This window comes from Phoca vitulina, unplaced genomic scaffold, assembly GCF_004348235.1.
Source record: "Phoca vitulina isolate PV1807 unplaced genomic scaffold, GSC_HSeal_1.0 scaffold66, whole genome shotgun sequence".
Classification (NCBI taxonomy): Eukaryota; Metazoa; Chordata; class Mammalia; order Carnivora; family Phocidae; genus Phoca; species Phoca vitulina.
The window spans coordinates 3,507,850-3,531,794 of record NW_022589769.1 but is presented as its reverse complement, the minus strand read 5'-3'; the positions used below and the strand labels follow the sequence as shown (position 1 = coordinate 3,531,794).

Sequence of the window (23,945 nt, the reverse complement as noted above, 5' to 3'; positions counted from 1 at the left end):
CCAGAATCGGGTCCCTTTCTGCCCGAGACCCCCACACTGTCCCCAGGCTGCTCAGGCTGAGTTGCACGTGCAGCTTGCGTCTCAAATGCTCTCGTGTGTTTCAGGAACTGAGGAAGTGCTCTTCTTTCGGGGGATGGTGACCACAGAACTCCTGAATTCCTGGAACACGAGACAACACAGCCGCAATGGTGGTGTGCCCGTCTCTCAGGCAGCCCTGCCTCTGTTGGCGAGGGCCGAATCACCGCACGGCTGAACTCCCCAAATGGTCCTGTTTCTGCTGATGCCCTGACTCTTCCAAAGTGTACGGCTGGAGATCTTACATCAGCCCATTCCACAGATCCAGAAGCCCAGGAATGCTGCTCTCTGCCCTGGACACCATTTTCCTGGGCAAAAGGAACTTGCCACAGACCAAGAGCCTATAGCTTTAATGACTGCCCCCACCCCAGCTGCCTTAAAATCCAGGCCCCAGGGGGCCAATGACCAGCACACTCAGGTTTGCACATGGTGTTCCCGCCATCCCCCAACCACTTACTCAAAGATTCCTAGCTTCCTGGGCTGAGGGGGTCATCCCAGCCCCCACGAACATGACTGTCTCCACCTGAGGTGAAGGGCAGTGACCCTGATGACCCATAAAGGGCTCTAAGGGGGATCTTCACACCCAGCCAGGCAGCCCTCTGAATTCACAGGACTCATGCATACACATACTTTGAATGATACTTCTGTAGACAAAAGTGGCTGGAGAATCCGGTGCGTCCATCAAAAAAGACTGTCCTTTGTCGCAACTCTTACCTTAGAAAAGTGGAAAAAAAAAAAATCCATGAAGAAAACAGGCAAGGTGAACTAGGGGCTCTTTTGGGCCTGTGACATTAAGAACTTGAGCCCCCCCTCGCTTGTAGTGAAAAGCAAAGCTGAGGACACACCCAGCTGAATGGGAACCTAAATACACCCATGCAAGGAGACTGCCTGGGCAGAGCCCCTCCCGTCCGCCTGCTCCGCACTCCTGCAGAAACAGGTCCGTGGTTCTGCTCCCAGCTGCTCCCCAACCTCCGGTGGGCCCTGGGAAGGGCCACTGCCCCCTGAGACAAGGAAACCGAGGGACGGAAGGAGCCAGGAGAAGGGGCTGGCAGAGGTGGAGCCCAAATGAGTGCAGGCTACCCTGGGAATGTGCCGGACTAGTTCTGGGAAGTCCCAGGTCCCAGAACAGTCACCTAATGGGCAGTGTGTACTGATTTTCACAGCCCTGGTTGGGACCCCTTTGCTCTCACTGCGCTCCAAGAATAGGCATTACTGTCTGAAGAGCTCATTTCTGAGAATTTCTGGGGCTCCTCTGGTGTCATCTCCACAACTCCCCTCTGGTTACCACCCGCTCCGACAGATGAGGCCATCGGGGCGTGGCGCCCCCAGCTGGCGGAGCAAGAGCAGGGCTGTGGGGCCCGGGCGGGGCTGAGAATCCGGGGGCCAGAGAGGCAGCACCTCCTTTTGCCATGGAGTTCCCAGCATGGCCTGGAGTGTGTGCCTTCACAGCTTCTGGTCTGTTCCCAGGAATCTGCCTTTGCTCCCACTGGGCAAAAAGAGCTCTGGCGGGGGGCGTGGGGTCCACAGTGACCTCACAGCTTTGTCCTCCTTCCCAGCAGAGGACAGTGCTAACCACCCTGCTCTGATGCTCGCCGGCCTCGTGATTTCAGCTACAAGTGAGGCTCGAGGCCCCGTAACTTGTCACACAGGCCTGTCCACTAGAAGGCACTTCATTCTCTGAGCTTGGGACTGCGCAGCAGCTGTAGTCGGGGTCCTCTGCTTTGCTAGCATCTACTGTAAAGTGCTCAGAACTTGGCTTCTTTGTGGAAAATGGCCCGAAAAAGAAAAGCCTGGCTGAAGCCGGAGCCAGGCAGGAAGGCACACACCTCCCCCTTCCTCTCTCCTTCCCATTCTCTGCCAGGCATCCCCCTAATCTCTTGCCCACCACTCCTGCCCTAGGGACCTGGACGCAGGCCGTGGGCACAGGCAGAGGCTGACGGCAGCGAGGGTTCTCCAAGCAGGCGCTCGGTCCCCAAGCGGCCCCTCGAGGCTGCACCCTCCACACCATGCTCTGGGCCCCTCCTCTCTACATGCCCCAGTCTCACCTGGAAGGGCACCTCCCACAACATTCCCGAACCTGCTGACAAACCTAAGGCCTCCCCTGCCTCGAGACCCAGCATGTGAAGCGGAACCTGGCCCTCCTCCTAATACTGCCTCCCGTGTTCACTGCTTCTCAGAGATGAGATGTCCCCATCTGCTAAATGGCTCGGACATCTGCCACCTTTCTCCCCACCCATCAAATACTGTCACCTTCCCGCACATGTGTGTCCCTCTTCCTCCATGCACCTGTGCCCTAGGCCTCCTCCCCGCGCTCCCCCGCAGGGCCCCCTGAAGGCCTCCCTCTCAGCACTCATCCCCATGCCCACAGTCTCCGATTCTCATTTCCTAACCCCCGAAGGCCCAGCTCCCAGGCTTGGCCGCACAGCCATCCACACGCGGGCTCGAGCCTGCCTTCCAGCCTTCTCCCCAGGCTTCCCTCAGGCCCAGGCCCCTCTGCTGACATTACCGCCCCACCACTTGCACACATCACAGCCGCAGCAAGCCTAAGCTAAGTTCAACTCTACCTCGGGCAAACAAAAACCTGGAGGCAGGTGTCATTTAAAGAGTGTGGGTGACCCGACCATGCCACTCAGCAAGCTGATACTGGAAAGTGAATACTGAATGGGGATGGGGTCCACCACCACCCCCTTCAGTCTTGCTGCCACTCATGGAGTGTCTGGAGGGGACCTAGGGGACTCCGGTACTAAAAGGGGAGCATTTTTCATGCAATGGGGCCCCTAGAGGCAGGCCAACGCCCTCGTCTAGTGCTGAGAGAGACAGGGCCGTGCACACTGTGCTGGACCTCGCAGGAGGCAGGATGTCTTCCTAAGGGGTGTTCGAGGCTAATTCTGTTCATGACTTTCACCTCAGAACCTAATTCCTGTCTGAGCATGTCCCTGACCAGTCTTCACCCCCACCTTCCAGGCCCCACCCCGCCATCCTCCTTACACTGAGGTCTGCTCACTCCCGTGGCGACATGCCCTCACAGTTGATGGTTTCTCTTGGCTGGAGGGGAGCTCCGGAGTGCGGGCTCTTCGTCTGCTGCCCCCCTGTCCAGAGTCGTGCCCGTGGTGGGCGAGCGGGGTATGAAGGCCCCGTCTGGCAAGGGAGGGTCGGGCTGGGCGTTGAGACTCACCCACCTATGTGTGGATCCAGAGGCACTTTTCCGAGGAGCGGGATCTTCAGATCCTGGCACATGACCTCTGCACCCCCCGTTGTTGGTGGGAATATCTGAGATTCTTTCTGGGAGGCAAGTTAAAGGGAGAATTAGGATTTTGTTTCAGATTCATTAAAAATGAACATTTTTAAGCAACTTAAAAAAAATGGCTGTTGAAATGTGAAACATTAACCACCAGACGAATTTTCATTAACTCAGCAACAGACATTTTTGTGATTGCGCTTCCCAAAACGACGGGGAAAAGCAGCAGTAGTGTCGCCGAGACCCCTTTCCAGGCTTTCCTCCTCCACAGAAGAAGGGACCGCTTAGCTGAGCCACGGGCGGCTGCGTTCCCACCTTGCACTTCGGGCAGATGAAGACGCTCATGTTCTCCACCACTCCGATGATGGGCAGCTTCACCTTGTGGCAGAAGTTGATCTCTTTCCGGACATCCTGGAGGGACACCTCCTATCAAGGTTCAAAAGACCATTTATTTCAAAGTCAAAGTGGAAGAAAGAATGTCTGCGTGGCTGCAGGGATGGCTGGTGCGATGCAGTGGGTTCACCAGCATAAAGCCTTAAAGACTTACTCACCAAGTATCTCTCTAGTGCCAACCACGTGCTGAGCCCTATTCTAGGGGCTACTTCCCCCTACACCCTAAAAGGATAAACCTGAATGGCCAAATAGCAAACTTACAATGAATACACAGAAAAATGACTTTTACAATATCGCCATGTTCTATTTTCTCATCAATATACTACACCGAGCCAAACTGTGCTGTATATTCAAGATCGGGGGACAGCAAAGTATGGCCTGTGGGTCCTGTCTGGATGTCTGTTTTTGTATTAAGACTTATTTATGGGGGGCGGGGAGAGAAAGTGGGGGGTGGGGTGGATGAGGGGGAGACTCTCAGGCAGACTCCACACCCAGCACGGAGCCTTACGCAGGGCTTGATCTCATGACCTGAACCAAAACCTAGAGTTGGACGCCTAACTGACTGAGCCACACAGGCGCCCTCATCTGTTTTTCTAAATAAACTTCTGGACACAGCCCCACCCGTTCCTCTGTATATTATCACTGGCTGCTTTTGTCCTATAGTGGTACAAGTGTTCGTGACAGAGGCCGCCGTGTGGTTCACAAAACCTAAAATACTTACTATCTGGCCCTTTATAGAAAAAGTCGCTAACCTCTGATCTAGACTATTATGAACGAAAACAACTTTATGGACAAGAAGAAAATAAGGAATACTGCCACATTTAGATCAAATTCACTTCTGAACTCCAAAAGCGCCTTGTACAGTAGCGTATCATCCTGGCTTGGTTCCCTCTCTACTTCTCCCCGGGTCACGGGATCACAGACACACAATTCCTAGCCTGCTGTTGTCAAGTATGGTCACACCCCAGCCTCTGTGGCTCTAACACTCCTGGGCTCCCAAAGGTTTAAAGCTTCGAGTCACCTCTTTCTCCTGACGCACACAGTTGGTTCTCGGTCCCTTTGAGACTGAGGTAGAGACAAAAAGGCATTTAGCTAGAAAATAAGCTGGTATCAACTGGTATTAGTCTCTGCATCTCACTGCACCTCAGCAGTTCTCTCCTTAATGGTCCTTTAAGTAAAGCCCCTGCTTTGTCAAAAAGGACCCCCAAAAGAGAGCCGCCTGCCTGGGCCAGCAGCTGGGAAGGGCTCTGAGAAGGTGGGTGACCATACTTGTTAAGTCACACTCTCCAGAGACATTCCACACGACGAGTACCAAATGCGGGGCATCCTCCCACAGCTTCCTGGAGAAGGGCCAGCATCTGCTCAGTCTGTTTCCCTCTTGAACCCGAGGGGGACACCATGCTCGCTTTCACAGTAAATGTGGCTTTGGAGAGGCCACCTTTGTGCCAACTGGATTTTTATTGTTTCTTAATAGATGATTTTAGAGTGGTTTTATGTTCACAGCCAAACTGAGCAGAAAGAGTTCCCATATGCCCCTTGCCCCCTACCCATAAACCTCCCCACTATCAACATCCCACATCACAGTGCTCCGTTCCAAATAGATTGTTTTCCTTTTAGGTAACTTGTTTGGGACCTGCCCTTGACAGTACTGCTGGTTTAGAGCGGGGCCCACTCGGTAAATATTCAAAAACATTGTTAAGGATAAGTCCATCTTCACTACTACCCCCTGGGCCAGGTGCTCCCCTCTCTCACCATTTAAGTGGTGTCCTGCCCTTCCATGTGCCCCCAAGACCCTCTCCACAGGGCACCAGAGTGATGTCACACACACACCCCGTCACAGCACTCCCCAACCCGGGTACCTCCATGTGGCGCGTGGTGCCCGTCACATGTTGTTGGAGCCCTGTGTGCGCCTTGTGTCCGGCACCCACCTTCCTCCATGAGCCACACAGGCTGTGAGGGAGGACTGGCCTGTTGCTTCCCTGGTGCCTGGCACGGGGCCCACACAGAGCTGGTACTCTGCGAAGGTGTGGTGAAGCACGAGGGGTGGAATGGACCGATTCATGGACTAAAGCCTCCTTTGTTGTGCTTTCTTAGGAGCGGAGAAGAATATTGTGAAAAAAGGTACAACTGAAAAGAATAATCTACTGCTTTCTTGGCAACGATAAGAAAGCCCGTTGCAGACCGGACTGCGTTTGTTCACTGCTGGATTTGCTCCAGAGGACACTCCTGTGCTCTCCTTAGTTTGGGTTCAGCACAGCCTCTAGGTGACTGGTACAGGAGCTGGGCATTGCTGGAGGAGGAGCAAGGACCGCAGCGGCTTATCCAGAAATTGGTCTACACCCCAGGCCGGCTTGATGGGAAACCGGACAAGGTGCATGGAAGCAGCACGCAGGTTGCGTGAGCACAGTAAGGGTGACGTGACCACGAGGGACAAGCCAGATCGGAATGGCACAAGGGGTCTTGCCGGCTCTGTGAAGGACATATGAAAGGCAATTCTGAGCCGCTAGTGCTTTCATCTGTGGACAGAAATAACTGTGGAATGCTTATCTGTGAACAGCAAATGCCTGGACCAAACATAAAGCTTTTAACGAAGTTTCTGGGGATCCACACTGAGGGCTGTTGGAGCACATGTTCCAGGAGCTGCTTCGAGAAATGGGTCTCGAGGCTGGACACAGCCAAGTTTGGAGCCAGCTCCCCCGGGGTGCTTGCTCACCTGAGGGGTGGTGATTATCACAGCCCCATCGATGCGTGCCGCCGACAGGTACTGGACGGCCGACAGGTGTTCGTCCGACGTGCCGGGCGGGGTATCCACGATAAGGTAGTCCACCTCTCCCCAGTCCACGTCACGAAGGAATTGCTTGATCATGCCTGGAGAGAACACGTGCGAGTAAGCCGGTGAGGCCTTTTCTCTCTTATCTACAATGCTACAGAGGCACTTTGCAATCTTCATGTACACCTGGCCTGTGCTCTAAATCAGGGGTATCACGACGGGGGTGTGGGTGCCACTGACATCTAGTGGCTAGAGGCCAGGGGTGCTGCCAACATCCTGCAATGTGGAGCACAGTCCACCCCTCCCCTAACAAAGAATTATTCGGCCCCAAAAGGCAATAGTGCAAAGGCTGAGGAACCCTGCCCTATAAAGGACACTTCTGCACGGTTACCTGAAGCCTCCGTGCCCAACCAACCTGCTAGGATTTCACCTCACACACTTCCTGAACATAAATAAGCTATTATAAAACCACAGTAAAAACAAATTCAGAGTTACCTAGGTTTCAAATACAGAAACACTCGCAGTAAACATAAAACAATTTTGTCCCGTTTCCATAGTGTAGTCGTTATCACGTTTGCCTCACAAACATAAAACAATTTCTATCAGCTATTTTTATTAGCTCTCTTCAACCAGCCAAGACAGAGGCAACCAGATGCTTAACCATGATCCTCTGCAAAGCCCAGCACGGGACTATTGCCGTCCTGATGGGACAGGCTGAAAAGGAAACCTAAAGCAGTTCTGCTCTTGGAAGATTGTGCTCACAGAGAAAAAGCAGAGTGGCAAACCATTTTTCTTTGGTCCCCTCCAGATAACGGCATCGTCAGGACTGCTGAGTAGGAAACCCACCGACATCACTCCCAGGTTGTCTTCCACGAACTGGAGGATAAAGCAAAGAACACTTAAAACCACAGCACATAACACTTCCTTGTCGTTTATCGGAGCTCAGACTGAAAAAATCATTTTGAGAACAAAATGACCGTGTGATCTCTGGGCCTATTCATTCTTTGAATCCACAAATCATTTTGGGGGAAGGGTTACCGTACTGGGGGACTGGAACGAGGCACCCCGGGGCCACATGCTGCAGTGTGGGAACCACGGCAGCAGTCCCTCGCCTGGCTGGCAAACTGTGGCCCCTCGGGCCAAACCTGGCCCGCCTCCGGGTTTTCTATAAAGTTTTACTGGAATATAGCCACGGTCATTCATTTACATACTACGACTTTCACTCTATAATGGTGGATAGTGTATGGCCCATACACTGAAAATACGTACCGTCTGACCCTTTACAGAAACGGTCTGCCAATCCCTGACCTTACCTGTGTTCCCTGAGCCTAGAAGAATGCCCCTATCAATACTCGTTGATGGATCAACAGTTGGGTTGAGGAAGGTGCTGCCAGCCCAAACCATATCCGTTCTGAACACATGACCCAGGGCACACTGCCTTGCAAATAAGGCAAAGGTGTGAAAACTCACCACTGGAGACCAGCCCGAGCCACTCTGGTGAACCTGCGGGAACACGAACGCCGACATTCACTGGTCAGAAATGAGGCACCGTGGGCATACTTCTCACCCACACAGACTTACAGATTAGGAAGACAGTTTTAGAAAATACAATTCATTGTCTTAAATGCCACCACTCAATTCTTACTAGAGAGTGAGCAGCTAGGGGCGAGGCAGTGGGTAACAGAAGCTGTATTTCCTACCCCCTCCCTACCCCCAGGTTGTATTATTTTGAAACTGCTTAGATCCAGGCAGGGAACCAAGCTTGGCCAAGTTCACATATAATTTGGGGTGTAAGGTAGGTTGTAAGTGGGACAGGACTCGGGGGGGGGTGGGGGCATTGCTGAGGAAATGCAGGCCACCTCTGCAACTCCAGGAAAGGGGTTTGCTTCACTGAAACAGGTGGCCCAGAACGTGCCCCATCCATGGCCTGAGCCTCCGTGCTGGTCTGCTGCACCCCCCGGGGGGAGGGGGCCAACAGGAAGCTCACGGGGCCACCTCGAGATTCAGACTCTCTCCTTCCAGCAGGTGTTCAGTAATAGCCAGCATTCCACTCTGCACTGTCTTCTCATCCTGAGACGAGAACTGACTCAACTTCCAACTACACATCAGTCTTAGCAAGTGGGCTTTAGACCAACCTAGTAGCTGAAACAAAAAGCCCATTTTCTTGAAGTCTTACTTTTTTAAACAGCTCTATAGAGACCTAATTCATATACCACACCAGCGTCCTGTTCAAAGCGTACACATCAGTGGCTTCTGGGATATTCTTAGAGCTGGGCACCCAGCAGTCAGTTTGAGAACATTTTCATCCCTCCAGGAAGCCACTCTGCCCTGTGACGGTCACACCCAATCCTTCCACATCCTCCCGCCACCCCCCCCGCCCTAGGTGACCCCCAACTCCTGTCTCCACAGATGTGCCTGTTCTAGACACTTCCCAGAAATGCAACCCTAGAATACATTGTCTTGGGTGATTGGCTTTAAGGTCTTTTCAATTTTTATGTACTTTTTAAATTCTAATACAGGTAATGTGCAATGCTGCATCCGTTTCAGAGGTACTCCAGTGATTCAACAATTCCATGCCCGAGTCCATGCTCCTCACCACAGCTGTATGCTTAACCCTCTGCACCTAAGTTCACCCAGCTCTTAATGTAACAACCACCCTTCATTCCTATTTAAACTCATTCTCCATGGTGGCAGGCTTGAAAGAGGGATAAAGGAAATGACCCGTGGCGCAGGAGAAGAAAAGAGCACAACTTCTGTTCTCTCACCACGTAAAAACATCGGTGTTCGTAGGACGCTCACGTAAGGGTGCAGTCAGGGCTAGCTGGACAGCGCTTACAGGTAAGCAGGCGCCCGGCCATGCTGCGGGCGCCTGCTACACAGCTCGTTCCCGGTGGGCGCGTGCGCAGACGTGCACCCTGCAGCTCTGCCTCCACCCTGGACGGCGTTGCGCCCTTCCCAGCCCCCTTGGCGCCTATCCCAAGCCCTGAGCAGAGTCCACAGGCTGGCCTGTCTGCTTCTGGCTACTGTCCAGCCACCCTCCCTTTGTCCCTCTGCCACTATTCATTGTTCGGAGTACATACTGGCTTCGGCGCTCCTGCACTTGCTCCCGTGGCCCAGAAGGCTCTTCACCCGCTCTCCACAGCATGGTGCCCTTGACCACACCCTGGCTCGCCCTGTCCCCTTACCCAGCTTTCATTTTCTACTATCAGCTGCAGCCTCCCACCAGGGCGGGGGGCTCGATCTGCCTCGCGCACTACTGTATCCCAGCACCCAGCAGGGCCTGGCAATGATGTAATAAACGAACCCATGTGACACCCTGGGAACATCCTAGCCCCCCAGCCCTGTTTCAGTGCACTGCCTTTGAGGGGGACCCTTTCTGGGACAGCTTCTTGCCACCCGGGGGAGGAGGGGGACCGGCACCTGCACGGACTGCTGTGGTGCTGCAGCCCTGTCCCTACCCCACGTCACTTTGCCACCTCACAGTCTCAGTTCCCCAGGGGTGACAACAAGGGCAAAAACATTCCCTCGTTTCCAGGGTACAGACCCCTAGCAAGAACTGGTCTAGCTTTCCCAGGCAGTGCGAAGTTTCTGTGTCCTACTTCTGCATTTTACTTGCTGTTTCCCTTCCCCTCTAAGAAGGCACTGAAACTGATGCTTCTCAAATGATGTGGGTGCACTTTATATCCAGTCCCAACCCCCCAAGCTCACGGTGGTTGTTGAGGCAGACAGACGGACTGGTGAACGTTCACCTGGTTTCAGCAGGGCCACGTAAAAACGCATGGCTCTGCTGACCCCTTTGTGTGGGAGTAGTCCGGTACTAGGGTGTGCCGTGAGAATACTTTCCTGTGATTCCCACTATCACTATTACCTGTTCTCCTTCCAGTCCCATTATCTTGGGAATTGATGGCCCACATATATCAATGTCCAGAAGAGCGACCTGGGAAACAAGAAGAGACCAGAGCAGTGACTCGACTGAATGTACAATCTTTCAGATGTGCACCACTGGGAAGGAAACAGAGTTCTTGAGGAAAGGAGGAAGGAGAGAAGATGGAAAGAAATGGAGTCAAGCAAGGACCGAGAGGAATCTCGGGGGAGTTCCAACATTTATCTTCCAGGCCATGGCCACACAGTCTCAGACTCCTAAAGAGCTTGGCAAAACACAGCAACACCATGGATTTCCACACCCATCCCCCATGTCTGGCCTAACTCTGGGGTGATCCTCCAGACCCGGCGTCAGGTCCCTTAAAGATTCAGGTCCAGCCACCATTCACTCGGCCTTTACCACGTGCCTGAGGGGTGGGTGTCATCATCTCGGCTTTATAGAAGAGGAAATGGAGGTTGGAGAGGCCCAAGGATTTGTTCAGGAAGCAAGCAGCAGAGCCAGGACATAATCTGAAGCCTGGCGACTCCAACACCAGGGCTCTTTCCACCACCCCATGGGGCCTGCAGAGGAGGGCCAGAGTGGAACCTCCCACTGAGCTCTGACCGAGCCCCACTGTGCTGTGATCCTGAAGGTTAATGATGGAAGGTTCCTGAAAGAAGTCTAGAAGAGCTCTTTGCTAGTGATCTGTGCAACCTCCAATCACTCCTTCCACCCCAAACATCCTTGCTTTCTCAGTGTGATAAATGAGGTCTGAGATGGTCTTCAGGAACCCTCTGAAGAGGAGAGTTAATACTCATCTTGAAAGCTCAAATGTCAAGCATCCAAAGTGCAGCACATCTGGGTAACTTTTTAACTTGCCCTTAATTGGTTTCTTGCTTCTCTCTTCACTGCTCCCTGCAAACCCCTACCTACCTCTTGCTTCCTCACACCCGTGATCAGGAAAACTTTTCATCCTCAGATCAGCCGCTTGCCTCCCCCGCCCTCTGCTGGACCACCTGAAGAATGCAACAGAAGGATACTCAGGCTGACAACCTGACTTCCTTCGCCTTCTTGACACACAAGGCTGGTGTGTGTTAATGATCCACAGACATTTTACCTCAGAGCCTCATGACTCGGGAAACTACACCATTACTGTGACCCTAACAGATTTAACAGTACTCTCGGTTTCTAGCCACTCTGTCTCCGTGCCCTTTCTGTGGGGAACAATTTGTTTCAAGGAACTATGCTCAACCAAGGGGGTGAATCTTGAGGGAAACGATGCAAGGATGCAGGAAACAAATCACGGGCACTCACTCCCATGGTGGTACCCAAAAAGGCTATGACATGTCCCTGTTATGCAGACCTCTGAGGGGCCCTGTGTCCTGTCCCTTTCAGGCTTCCTGTTGAACCTGTCACTACCTTAATATCTATCCAACTGGATTCCCTTTCTGCTCAGACCAGAGAACCCGAGCAGAGAGAAATGTGCCTGAGTAAATCTTACCAGGGCCTCTGTGGAAGGTGCTAGAAACCTAACAGGCTTTGCCACAGCTCTCTCCCAGCCAGAGAGTCGTGGAACAGGGTGTTGTCAGGATCCAAAACTTTCCCATACTCAGCACCCCCAAACTTCCCCTTAAGAAGTCCTGGGAGGTGAGCTCTAGTGCTGACTCTTGGCACTCCAAGGCTGGGTCACTTCATACAAATTGCTTCTGTCGGAGCTTCTGTCAAACAAGTGTTCAGGAGATCATCAGGCCCCTTCCAGCTCCAAAGTCTATCAGCCCCAGAGATGGGCCTCAGAAACTTCAGTCCGGAAGCCCCTAGAGCAGACCTGTTAGTGCTATAGCTCGCCTTTCAGATTACAAGGCAAGACGACCCCCGGGTCACTTGTGGGAGCAGGTGACCCTGCCGTGGAAAAACAGCATGCGAGTCTGTGGTGTCTCCCAGCTCAGGTGTAACTATCAAGGCTTCTGCCCCCTTCACCACAACTCACAACCCCCCCAGCCTGCCCATCATTAGTCAGGGGGGTGGTTCCCAATTCTGCTCCCTCTTGGCTCACGCCCTTTCCTAACGAGCTGCTGGACACCTGCCTGCCTTGAGCGTTAACACAGAACAGCCCTGCTCAGAGTTAGGGATGAGCTTCCACCAGATAGCAGACAGAAAAGGGACCAGGCGTTTCCCTCCTCAATTTAGGCAAGGAAGGAATGTGTGCTACTTGAGATCAATCAACCAGACAGACTCAGAGTCTACTGTCTGTCAATATCCTGCACCCTTTGGACACAGTGGCATTTTCAGTCATGAGTAGGATCTATGAGGAAATACACTTTCCTAAGTGTGGACTTTTTTTTTTTGTAAGCCACCATGTGTTCTTCAATACACATGAAATAATACAGGAATGTTCAGAGTCCTCAGTGAGGAAAGTAACTGTACAATAGTCAGAGTTCTTCATTTTAAAACAAAACTGTTTTTATAAATATTTAAAATATTTCCTAGGTTCTTATCGCATACGAGCTTCTCTAGCCGTATTTCCACACCGAATGGTGGTGCATTTTCCTTTAGTTGCAAAGTCCAGGCAACTACTTCACAACAGAATTATATAGAAGCACCATTATATACAAACAGCTCTCTCTTTCCAAGTGGTTACCTGCATCTGGCCTGGTTAAAGCCCATCTTCAGAGAGCTGTTTAAGAAACAAAGCAGATGAACATAGGGGAAGGGAAGGAAAAATAAGAGAAGATGAAATCAGAAAGGGAGACACTTAACTCTAGGAAACAAACTGAAGGTTGCTGGAGGGATGGTGGGTGGGGGGATGTAACTGGGCAATGGGCATTAAGGAGGCCATTTCATGTAATGAGCACTGGGTGTTGTACGCAACTGATGAATCACTAAATTCTACCCTGAAACTAATAATACACTATGATTTTATATTAAAAAAAAATTTCACGTGCACACACACACAAAATAAAACATGCCTGACAGCTTCCAAAAGCAGAGAGCATTCTGGACGATATGAATACTCTCTCAGAGAAACAATCAGTTTTTGGCCAACCAACTGGCCAATGCACATTTGAACCTCAAAGGGCAGGAGACTGTTGATTAACGGAAGGATGGATCAACAAGCGGACTCTGAGCCTGCTCAGCACTGTGCCCGGTGGCGCGGGCTACAAACCCGGCACTACAAGCAGAAATAATCACCACCTCTGCCCCGCGCTCCGGTTAGTGGATAAAGGACCAATGATTGCTATCACAGCCATTTATTGAGCACTTACTACACATCAGACACCATGCTAAGCATTTTACATTTACGTGCATTACCTCACTTGCTCCTGACTCTTGTCTTATAGGGCAAACTGAGGCAGAGAGCCTGGTAACCTGCCCAAGGTCACAGAAGTGGTGTGGGTGAACTGGGATGTGAACCTGGGCAGTCTCTCTCCAGAGCCTGTATTCCCCACCACCAGGCTAGACTGTACCCACCACCATGCCCCAAATGCTCAACCAGAGCTCCGAAAACCCCCTCTTCTCCGAAGTGGTGAGGCCCTGCTTCTTCCATCGTCCCGACTCCACCCGCATTTGTCCCCTCGCACTTGTTCCACCCACTGCCCTGATCAGGGTCCTCGTGGCTGCTCACGAGACATGAACACCATCTCCCGACTGGCTTCCTGACCCCTCTAATGATACCCAATCACACACTGGGCTGTCATTGCGATGTTCCTAAAGCAATGCTCAAATCCTGCCTCTATGCATGACAAATGTCTTACCAGGTCACTCAAAGCCTCCCTAGTCTGGCTCAGCCTCTTCCTTGGTCCCCTTCACTGGAGGAGCCCCACCAGACTGCCTGCCATACACACATTCCATCCGTCCCCACCACAGTCCAGAGGCTGCCTTCCCTAAGCCCAGTTGTCCCTCCCAGGCTTCTCACCCTTGTCCCAAATCCCTAGAGCACATCTTGGATGGTGGATGCCAGATTTCAGAGAAGTCCACCTCAGCCACTGGCAGGCCGGCAGGAACAGCTCCAGCATTCTAAAACGATCAGAACAGAAATGAGGAATGAGGGAGAATTCAGAGCCTGGGTGAGTGAGAGGAAAGCCGAGCATCACAGATCACCAGGTTCAGCCTCTTCACTCTCAGGAAGGCTGGGGCTTGGCCCAGGTCTCAGTCTTCCCTCACAGATGCGCTACAGACCACACCAGGGGCCGGTACACTACAACCCGGGCCCAAACCCGCCTGCTACCTGTTTTTGTACAGCCCATGATGTTAAGAACAGTTATTACATTTTTAGAAGGCGGAGGGGGGGGGTAAAAAAAAAAAGTCTATTTCATGATGTAAAAATTCTATGAAATTCAAATATCAGTGACAATAAAATTCTGTTAGAACACAGCCAAGTTTGTTTGTTTACAGACTGTCTATGGCTGCTTTCCTGTTTGAGGGTAGGACTAAACAGTTGCCAAAGAAACTGTAGGGCCAGCAAAACCTAAAATATTCACCATCTGGCTCTTCACACACACAGTTTGCCCAGCCCTGAAGCAAACTCTAATTTCTTAATCCAGAGATTTGAGAACTGTATTCCTGGAGTTCCTGGACACTGGCGAGGTGTCTCATCTCAGTGTCCTGCAGCGCATGTAAGAATGGTGAGCTAGATCCTCTGCGCACTGTAGCTGGCTTTTTTATGGAGAAAAATCAAGCTTTATGTTAAGATATTAGGGTGCTATTTCACACTTACATAAAATGGTTTACCTACTTCAAGTATACAACACTGAAATTTACCAGCTTTTAGAGTTTCAAAATATAACGGGCAATATGTGGCAGTTTTGAAATTTCAATACTAGATTAAATGTACCTTTACAGCCCCATTTAGCACTCTTTTTTTTTTTTAGTCAAACAAAAGTGAAGGGCCATTTATCAGTTAGAAACGAAATCTGAACTGAATGTCAACCCTTGTATATAAAAATAACTCAGTATCAGAAACGCATGAGAAGAAAACTAATGCTCAGAAATAAGTCAATGTATAAAGAAGGCATGACGACCGTGGGAAGAACTGAAATGGGAAGGAACAGCATGCACAAAACACAACTGTTTGCCTGTGTTACGCAGAACTCCTCTGCAGGCCCTGAACGGTGTCCTGAGACGCAAGAGGACAGTTAGTTGGCAATTCCCATCCAGAGAGCAGCAGGCTCTCTAAGCCAGGCCACGCATAGTGCCAGCATACAAGTCCTCAGCCAGGTCTCTTGATTCAGGGGTCAACCCATGGGATAGCTGGATTCTAAGAGACATGCATGCTGCTCTAGCAGTTCTGATGGGTAAGCATTTTTTCCACTGGAATTTTGAATAAAATTTCATTTTGGAAGAAAACAAAGATGGAATGTGTTCTGTGTTTTAAAAAAACTCAGAAACTGCAGTATTCATGGTTTTATCAGGTATCAAGTGGTAATCAAAGTGAATACTGGGATCACTTTTCTAAGGTCAATGCAAAATTATCCTGAGTCCCATGAACAACCCAATGTATTTTTAAAATCACAGGCACTGTAAATTTCCATTCGAGCTTTGTGGTAGAAAGTATTTTTTTCTTCCTCATCATACCATACTTTCCATTAAAGCTGAAATCCAGAGAGCAGTTGATTTTTACTGGGCAATTGGAGTTTTTGTGCTCACGTGTATACTTGGGCACCAGTGAGTGGCCCAGTTCAGGGGTTGGCAAATGTTTTCTTCCTCAAGAGTCAAATAGAAAATACACTTGACCTTTGAACAAGGCGGGGGGTTAGGGGCAACCCCTGTGCAGTTGAAAATCCATGTATTACTACTGACTCCGCCAAAATTTAACTACTAATAGCCTACTGTTGACCAGAAGTCTTATAGTTAACAGTCGATTAGCACATATTTATGTATTACGTGTTACACACTGTACTCTTATACTACAGTAACCTAAAAAAAAATATTAAGTGAAATCATAAGGAAAAAAATACATTTATAGTACTATAAGAAAATCCACATATAAGTGGAACCATGCGGTTCAAACCCATGTTGTTCAAAGGTCAACTGTATTTTAAGCTTTATGGGCAAAATCAAGGATACTATAAAGCAATTTAAAAGCAAATGTTTATAGATGTAAAAATCATTCTTAGCTCATACGCCATAAAAAGGCAAGAGAGGGGCTGAATTTGTCCATGGGCTATAGCTTGCAGAACTCTGGCCTAGAAACAGGCAGAAAGGGGGTAAGAGAAAGAAGTCTGAACTTAACAAAATGATCAGCATGCCAAGAGAAATGTACACCTGCTGTCCATTTTCATAGCTAGAGAATCTAATGAAACACTTCATTTCACTGCATAGCTGCCATGCATTTCCTCCTTCTCTCTGCAAGGATCTAGATTCCCAAAAGACCAATTCAACTTAGTCTAAGGAATCAGTTCTCCAGAAATCATCACACACCCTCATACAGGAGCCTCTCCCAGTTTTTCCCTAGGTCTCACCTGTGTGTTTTCATCCTCTGCTAGGCCGTGGGCAAGGTGGGCACTGAATGTGCTTTTTCCAACACCACCTTTCCCAGATAACACCAAGATTTTGTGTTTCACGGTCTTCATTTTCTCTTTGATTTCTTCTATGGCTGCAAAGAAAGCAAATCAGGTGATGAAGTCCCTGACTAAATTTCAAGTGTCACTTTTCCAATGGACTAGTAGGAGCTAAATCCTTGGGGCTATTTCAAGGGACTGTGTGTGAAATACCACCTAGTCAATGACAGCAATAAGTACTACAAAGAAAATAAAGCTGTTATCCTCTTCGAAATTTTCTTGTTTATTGGTTTACTCGTCTGTCTCCTCTTGCTAGAACCTAAGCTCCATGAGGATAGAGACTGTCTGAAGTGTTCACTGCTATATTCTCAGCTCCAGAAGAGCTTCACACATAGTAATGGTTCCCAACCTGGGGGCAAAATCCGCCTGGGGACATTTTTGGTTGTCATGAGGAAGGGTTGCTACTGGTATGTAGTGGGTAGAGACCACAGATGCTGCTAAAAGTCTAACAATGAGGGGTGCCTGGGTGGCGCAGTTGGTTAAGCGTTCGATTCTTGGTTTTGGCTCTGGTCATGATCTCAGGGTCGTGAGACGGAGCCCTTTGTTGGGCTTTGCGCTCCACTCAGCATGGAGTCTGCTGGAGATTGTCTCCCTGTCCTTCTGCCCCTCCCCCTGCTTGTGTTCTGTCAAATGAATCTTTAAAAAAATGTCTAAGAATGCTCAGGACAGCACCCCACCCCAAAGAATTATCCAGATCCAAATGGCAGTAGTGCCAAGGTTAAGAATCCCTGACAAATAGCAGGCATTTATGAGGACCAGTCACAGATAACTATCACAGATTATACATTTGCTATGCATTCAACCTTTCAACTTACTTCAATTCCTTAAAATACCACCATGAAGTAAATATTCTACCTGCCCCATATTTAAAAAGTAGGTTCCAAGAGGCGTCTGACTCTTGGTTTCTGCTCAGCTCAGATCATGATCTCAGGGTCCTAGAATCAAGCCCCAGGTCTGGCTCTGCACTCAGTGGGGTGTCTGCTTGGGATTCTCTTCCTCTCTCTCTCTCCCCGTCTCCTGCTTGTGAGTGCACTCTCTCTCAAATGAATAAATAAATCTTAAAAAAAAAAAAAAAAAAGTTGGTTCCAAGCCCAATGTGGGGCTTGAACTCATGACCCTGACATCAAGAGTCATATGCTCTATGGACTGAGCCAGCCAGGCGCCCCTCGCCCCATTTTGGATAAGGAAATGGAGGCTCAGAGACCTTAGAAGTCTCGCTCAAGGTCATACTCTTTGCAGGACCCAGGAATCAAACCCGACTCTCTCTTCGAACTCCTTCAGAATTCTCCCAGGCTCCTGCTTTTTAAGATCCTTTTGGTAAATCCCCAGTGTTTCCCACCCTCCGATTTGTCCTTCGTCATACTTATTGCTGCGATGATTTATTTGCTTGCTCACTTGTTTATGGTGGGTCTCCCCTATTAAACTCACATCCACTAGGGCAGTGATCTCGTCTTATTCGCAGCTGTATCCCCAGCACTGAGCACTGTGCCCAGGTGAATATATATTTCTGTTAAATGAATGGGAGAATCAATCCTTTTCAAAAGCAAGACAATTCTGTCCAAAGAATATTCCCGAGCAACCCCCAGTTCAAAGTCTATACCCTATTCCCTAGGACGACGGCCCCCACCAGACCCGTCAGTCACTGTCACTCAAACCTCTGGCCCCACCCCTTTCCCGGCCCCGCCCCTCTTGAGACCCCTTTGGACTCCACACCAGTCAATAGTCCTTCAGGCTCCGCCCCATCCCACTACTTCCCTCTACTCTTCCGGACTTTTCCATGGCCCGCCTCCTCTAGACCCACCCCTCCTAAGAGGCCTCCCGGTCCCACCTCTTCCTGGCTAGCGCCCTTCACTTCCGGTTCAGGCCTCGCCCTTTCCTCACCTGGGTCGGGAGCGGCGCCGGCTCCGGAGGCGCAGAGCCGCTGGTTGGGGCAGCCCTGACATGAGGCCCCTCGGCCCGCCTGGGCGCTGCCGGTTCCGGGACAGCCTGCGCGGGCACAAGGTCACAGTTAAAGTGGCTCCTGTCCCTTCAGCCCCGCCACCCACGCCCCCTCCGCGCGCTCACCCTGAGGCACCTCCTCCATTCGGCTGCCTTCGACGTCTCCGCTGTCCCCGGAACCTGCCCTTACGTATTTCCGCCTCCCGGCGCCCAATCTGACTCTCCAGCCGCGCGAATTAAGTCTCGGAAAGGGTGCTTTGCGCACGCGCGGACCTTGTGTCAGGTGCTTGGGGCTGGTCTTTTCCTGTTCCCTTCAAAACTGAGCTGCGGAGATCTTTCGTAAGTTATTCGGCATGTAGCTCGTAGGAACAAAGGCATTATCCTACATGACCTCAGTGCCCATACCCAAGAAATTTGATACTAATGCAAAATTATTAGCTAACATACACTTTATATTCAAATGTATTCAATTGTCCTAAATAAGACCCCCTCCCCCATTCTGGATCCAGTCAAAAGTCGCACCTTCCCTTTGTTCTCTTCAGTCTCTTTTAATTCAGAACAGTCCTCCTCTCCCTCCCCCTTGCCATTTTTTGTCTTTTAGGACATGGATAAATTTGGATATAGTCCAGGCCATTTGCCTTATAGAATCCCCCCCCCCCCCCCCCCCCCCGTTATGATTAGATTCCGTTAAAAGGTTTTGGCAGAAGGCCCTTGAGTAATGTGCTCAACTGTAGTGTCACAGTGAGAGGCACTGAATGCCAATGGGTCCCGTGGTTGGTAACGTGAGGGCCTGGCCACTTGGCTTGGGGAAGGGGGCGTCTGTCCTTCCTGCCTCTCCAGCAAACGGTACCCTTGTCCATTTGTAATGAAGAAAGATTCTGAGATGATTCGTTGAGATCGTGTGAATATCCTGTTCATTAACCTTGCACTCAGCGGCTTTAGCATCATTCTTGCCTGAATCCGTGCTAGCAGTGTTCCCAAAATTGTGCCTTTGGGTGAGAAAACTGATGGTCAAAATGTGTGAACTCCTTTCCTCAGGTCACACAGCTCCTAGCGAGGGAGACAGAGTGATGAACCTGGGCCATGGGGCTCCTGAGTCTGCACGGTCATCCGAAACACATGGTGCCAAGCGGCTCTGTACGAGCTGCTGGTCTTACCAAACTGCCCTGATTCCTGTTGTCCTGGTGCCCAGACTGGTTGGCACAGCGGATAATGAAGCCGGTCATTAGTTTTATAAAGGCTATGACAGGAGACAAGTGGGGTGATAGGGAAGACGTCCTTAAAGCTGACACCCAGATTGGGACAGGGTGGTAGCGGGGGTGACAAGTGGTATTTCAGACAGAACGAACCGCATGAACAAGCCCAGAGGTCAGAGACGAAGTCACTTGTTAGGCAGGGACTGTTGTGATCTCCAGTTTTCAGGGAGGAAGACAGGGTCACCGGGAATGACTTGCCCAAGGTCTCAGAGCCAGTAAGCAGCACGGAGGGGATGCCAACAAAGTCTGATGTAGGGCCTGGGCTCTTGACCACTAGGCCATACAACGGAAGGCAGGATGCAAATTATTCTTCCACTGAAGAAAGTGAGGCTCAGAGAGGTTAAGTGGCTTGCCCGGGGTCTCGCAGCCAGAAGGCTCCACTGAACTCTCATGACCACAGGCTCTTTCTCCCCCTCAGCCACACAGCAGAGGCCCAAGGCCGGCCCACTTCCGATCTTCCTTACTGACGTCCCCTAAGACACTTCCGGCAGGTTGCTCCCAGCTGTCTTTAGCAGCCTTGCGATCTCTCATTACCCAGGGGCCCTCCCACTCAGCCAGTCTCGCTGCTCCAAGGCAGGGAAGGTCTTCCATTCTTCACTCTCTCCCTCACTCCTCACTCCTCCCCACAAGGCTGTAAAAATGATCCCATCCCACACTAAAAAGTAAACTCAAATAAACCTCCTCTCCGCTTTGCTCCAGGTCTCTCTTCCACTGTCCCCAGCCAAACTCCTGACTCACCGGGGATGGAATTTTCCATCTGTGGGAGTGGGAGCTGAAGGGCAGGAACGAGGCTGCAGAGCAGATTTCCAGGCCCATCCGGACCTCCTGAATCAGAAACTCAAGGGCTGGGCCGGGGAACACGCATCTTTACGCTCTCACCAGATAGTCATTTTAGCCACTAAAGAACCACTTCTGAAGAGGAGTCATCTCAAGACTCTGTCCTTGGCCCACTTGTAGTCCCACTTTCCACATCCTTCAGTCCTTCAGGCATAACAAACTTCTATCCACAGCTCTTTCCTCAAACCAGTTCCTCCTTCTGGAGTTCTTTTCTCAGACAACGGTACTGCCACTGCCCTATGAACTCGAGTCCTAAACGTGAGCATCAGCCTTGCCTCCTTCTCACCATCTCCCCTTTTATCAGTTAGCAACTGCTGCGTAACAAGTCACACATACATATATACACCCATGCGCGCACACACACATAGTGGTTACCACCACAATGGTTTATTATTTCTCATGAGTCTTCTGGTTTTATCTGGGCTCACTCATGTGGCATCCTTCAGGGGGAATCGAGTAGAAGATTCTCATTCTCATGTGTGCCTTTCCCTTGAGGTGGCCACTGTCTCTCCACATGGTCGCTCATCATTCAGTGGTCTAGCCTGAGCACAATTCCATGGCAGCTGGGCAAGGCTGGGAACTGGCGCGGGGTCTCTTTTTCACATTGTGCTGGTCAAAGCGAGACCCAAGGGCAGCCTAGTTTCCAGGGGCATGAAAACAGAGGCCACATCTAGGTGGGTGGGGTGGTGGGCGTGTATAGAGATGGCGGTCACAGCTGGCGGCCACTGCTGGAAACATTCAGGATGTCTCCCTCCATGTCCAATCAGGCATCAAGTCCTGTGGCCTCACGTCTGTATGATGTGATGGTATAGTTGCCCAAATGGCCCCAGTATGTCACCCCGCTGTGAGCAGGGCCTCTGTTCTACCCCTAGACTCTGGGCTCAGGCTTGTGACTGACTTTGCTAATGAGATGTTAACCGATGTGACCTAACAAAAAACAGGTCCTTGCCTGTGTTCACTTTCTTCGCTTGCCCCTCTGCCCTCCCTATGAGAACACTTTGGGACTAGCCCGCAGAAGGGAAGACCTACAGGCCTAGCAGAGCCACCTGTGGGGTCCCAGCCAAGCCCATCCCAAACCAGGGACCCTGAGACCCAGGAGAGGCCAGCCAATTGGTGCAGAGCCCCCTATCCAGACGCCCAAGTGACCACCAGGTGTGTGAGTGAGTCCAGAAGAACCATCCAGCCAACACACAGACTCAGGACCTACAGAAACACTTACTGTGTTAAGCCCCCAAGTTCGGGGTGGCAACAGACAGCTGACGCTACATGACATCACTGCCCTGTGACCTTCATCCGGACCCTCATCCTCCTGGGCCTGCAGAGGCTCGAGGCAGCAGAGATCATTTTTGGCTCCGGCTACTCGAACAGGTTCATCGGCAGAGACCTGTTCGTCGTTCCTCGGGGAATCAGACGACAGAGGACCTACCGCCTCACGTTGCCACTGTCTGAACACGGGCTCCCAAGGTGGAGCGCATGAATTGTACGATGCTTCTTAAACACTTCCACCCAGAAACGACCCCTATATGCGCACACCTTCCATCATGAGAATCGGTCACAGGGTCATACCCAAAAAAGGCGTAGGGAGTGCGGTTGGTCACATGTGCCTGGAAGGAGGGGAGACCAGGGAGTGGCCGGCACAGGGCTGTCTCTGCTACATGTCTTACGGTCCTTTCCCCTTACAATTCAGATGGGCCACTCTGCTACTCGGGCACCTTCCATGGCTCCCTATGGCCCAAGCTAGCACCAATCTTGACATGGTTTTCGGTGGCCCCCCATGACTCCTTCTACCCCTCTCACCCCGTTTCTTGCTGTGTGCCACTGTGCATGCCAAGCTCGATCCAGAACTGAGCAGCAAGCATTTCCTTGGCACCCCAGCCATTACTCTGTGACTCTGTCCTTCACCATGACTGTTCTCCCCACTGGCCCTCCTCTGGGACAGGTCACCTCCCCGCATCATCCCATGGAAGCCGCTTCTGGCACGTGGAATCCATTGCTTTCTCCTTTCCCGAACACGGCATGTTCCAGAAGTCTGAGCCCAGTTTTCCGTTTTAGTAACTCGGAAAGTGTGAATGCTGCAAACTTAACCAGAATCAGCATTTGAAAGTCTATTTACATCTCCTTTACATTTATTTAGTTTGGGAGTTTGATAGATTTTAAATTTAAAATTTTTATTTCGATCCCTCCGATTGAAGGTGGCAAGGAGGACTGAAACAAAAAAGCGAGAGCGGGAAATGTTGATTCAAATGTGGAAAACTTAGTCCGTGCCAAAAGATTTAATTAGCTGCATTTTTAAATGCCTTCAAAAATAAGTTTGTAAAAGTGGAGACACAGCAGAAAGATCTGTGGTTGCCCGGGGTTGGGTGGGGGGAGGGATGAGTAGGTGGAGCGCTGGGGATTTTTAGGGCAGGGAAACTATCCTGTGTCATGTGTGATGGTGAATACCTGACATTATGCACGTATCAAGTCTCACAGAACCTACAACACCAAGAGTGAACTCTAACTCACGCTGTGGACTTTAGTTAATAACAACGATTCAATATTATGGTTCACCATTGTTAACAAATGACCCCACCAAGGCCAGACGTTAATAATGGGGGAAATTGGGGTGGGAGGGCTAGAGAGGGAATATTCGGGAACTCTGTGAGCTTCCTGATACATTTTTACGTATGCCTAAAACTGCTCTAAAAACAAAAATTTTTTCCCCCAAAGTTTGTTTATACTTCTGAAGTGATTAGAGCTTAAATATGCATTAAGAGCACTGGGACACCTGTGGGCATACCTCCTGTAGCTTCGTTTCTCAACACGGCTGCACATTATGATCCCCTGGGGGAGCTTAGGCCAGGCACCTGCTACTCCACAGCCAGTTCCTTTAGCATCTTGGGCGGGGGGCTTTGGCATGTAAAGGGGCTCTGGACTCAGTTTCCGATGTGGGGTGTGGTTTCTCCAAACCAACAAACAGCACTGGGGAAGCCAGCCAGGTAAGTCCTACAATTCAACCCGGTTCACTGATTCTGATGCT

The 23,945-nt window shown here is 50.7% G+C and overlaps 1 protein-coding gene across 3 annotated transcripts; it reads right to left on the bottom strand.

Annotated features, from left to right (window-relative positions):
- Positions 1 to 75: 75 nt before the first annotated feature.
- Positions 76 to 19,059, bottom strand: NUBP1 (nucleotide binding protein 1). Of its 3 annotated transcripts, none has more exons than XM_032392186.1 (11): positions 18,960 to 19,059; positions 18,777 to 18,881; positions 16,797 to 16,930; positions 10,345 to 10,413; positions 7,947 to 7,979; positions 7,262 to 7,352; positions 6,420 to 6,574; positions 3,629 to 3,739; positions 3,255 to 3,357; positions 706 to 789; positions 76 to 159 (listed from the first exon to the last, which is right to left on the bottom strand). In XM_032392186.1, the coding sequence occupies exons 1-11, from the start codon at positions 18,976 to 18,978 to the stop codon at positions 101 to 103; spliced, it is 963 nt and encodes a 320-aa protein (XP_032248077.1). In that variant the 5' UTR covers positions 18,979 to 19,059; the 3' UTR covers positions 76 to 100. The 3 variants fall into 3 exon arrangements, with proteins under 3 accessions (XP_032248077.1, XP_032248079.1, XP_032248078.1); XM_032392188.1 differs by having other exon boundaries at positions 18,970 to 19,018; XM_032392187.1 differs by lacking the exon at positions 76 to 159 and having other exon boundaries at positions 722 to 789; positions 3,251 to 3,357.
- Positions 19,060 to 23,945: the final 4,886 nt, after the last annotated feature.

Bases quoted from the DNA above. Each gene is read 5' to 3' on its own strand.
- NUBP1 (XM_032392186.1), bottom strand. The intron at 3,740-6,419 runs GTGAGCAAGCAC...GAACCTTGATAG, and splicing joins TGATAATCACCACCCCTCAG to GAGGTGTCCCTCCAGGATGT. The intron at 790-3,254 runs GTGGGTGAGTCT...CACTTTTCTAAG, and splicing joins GCCTCTGGATCCACACATAG to GTAAGAGTTGCGACAAAGGA.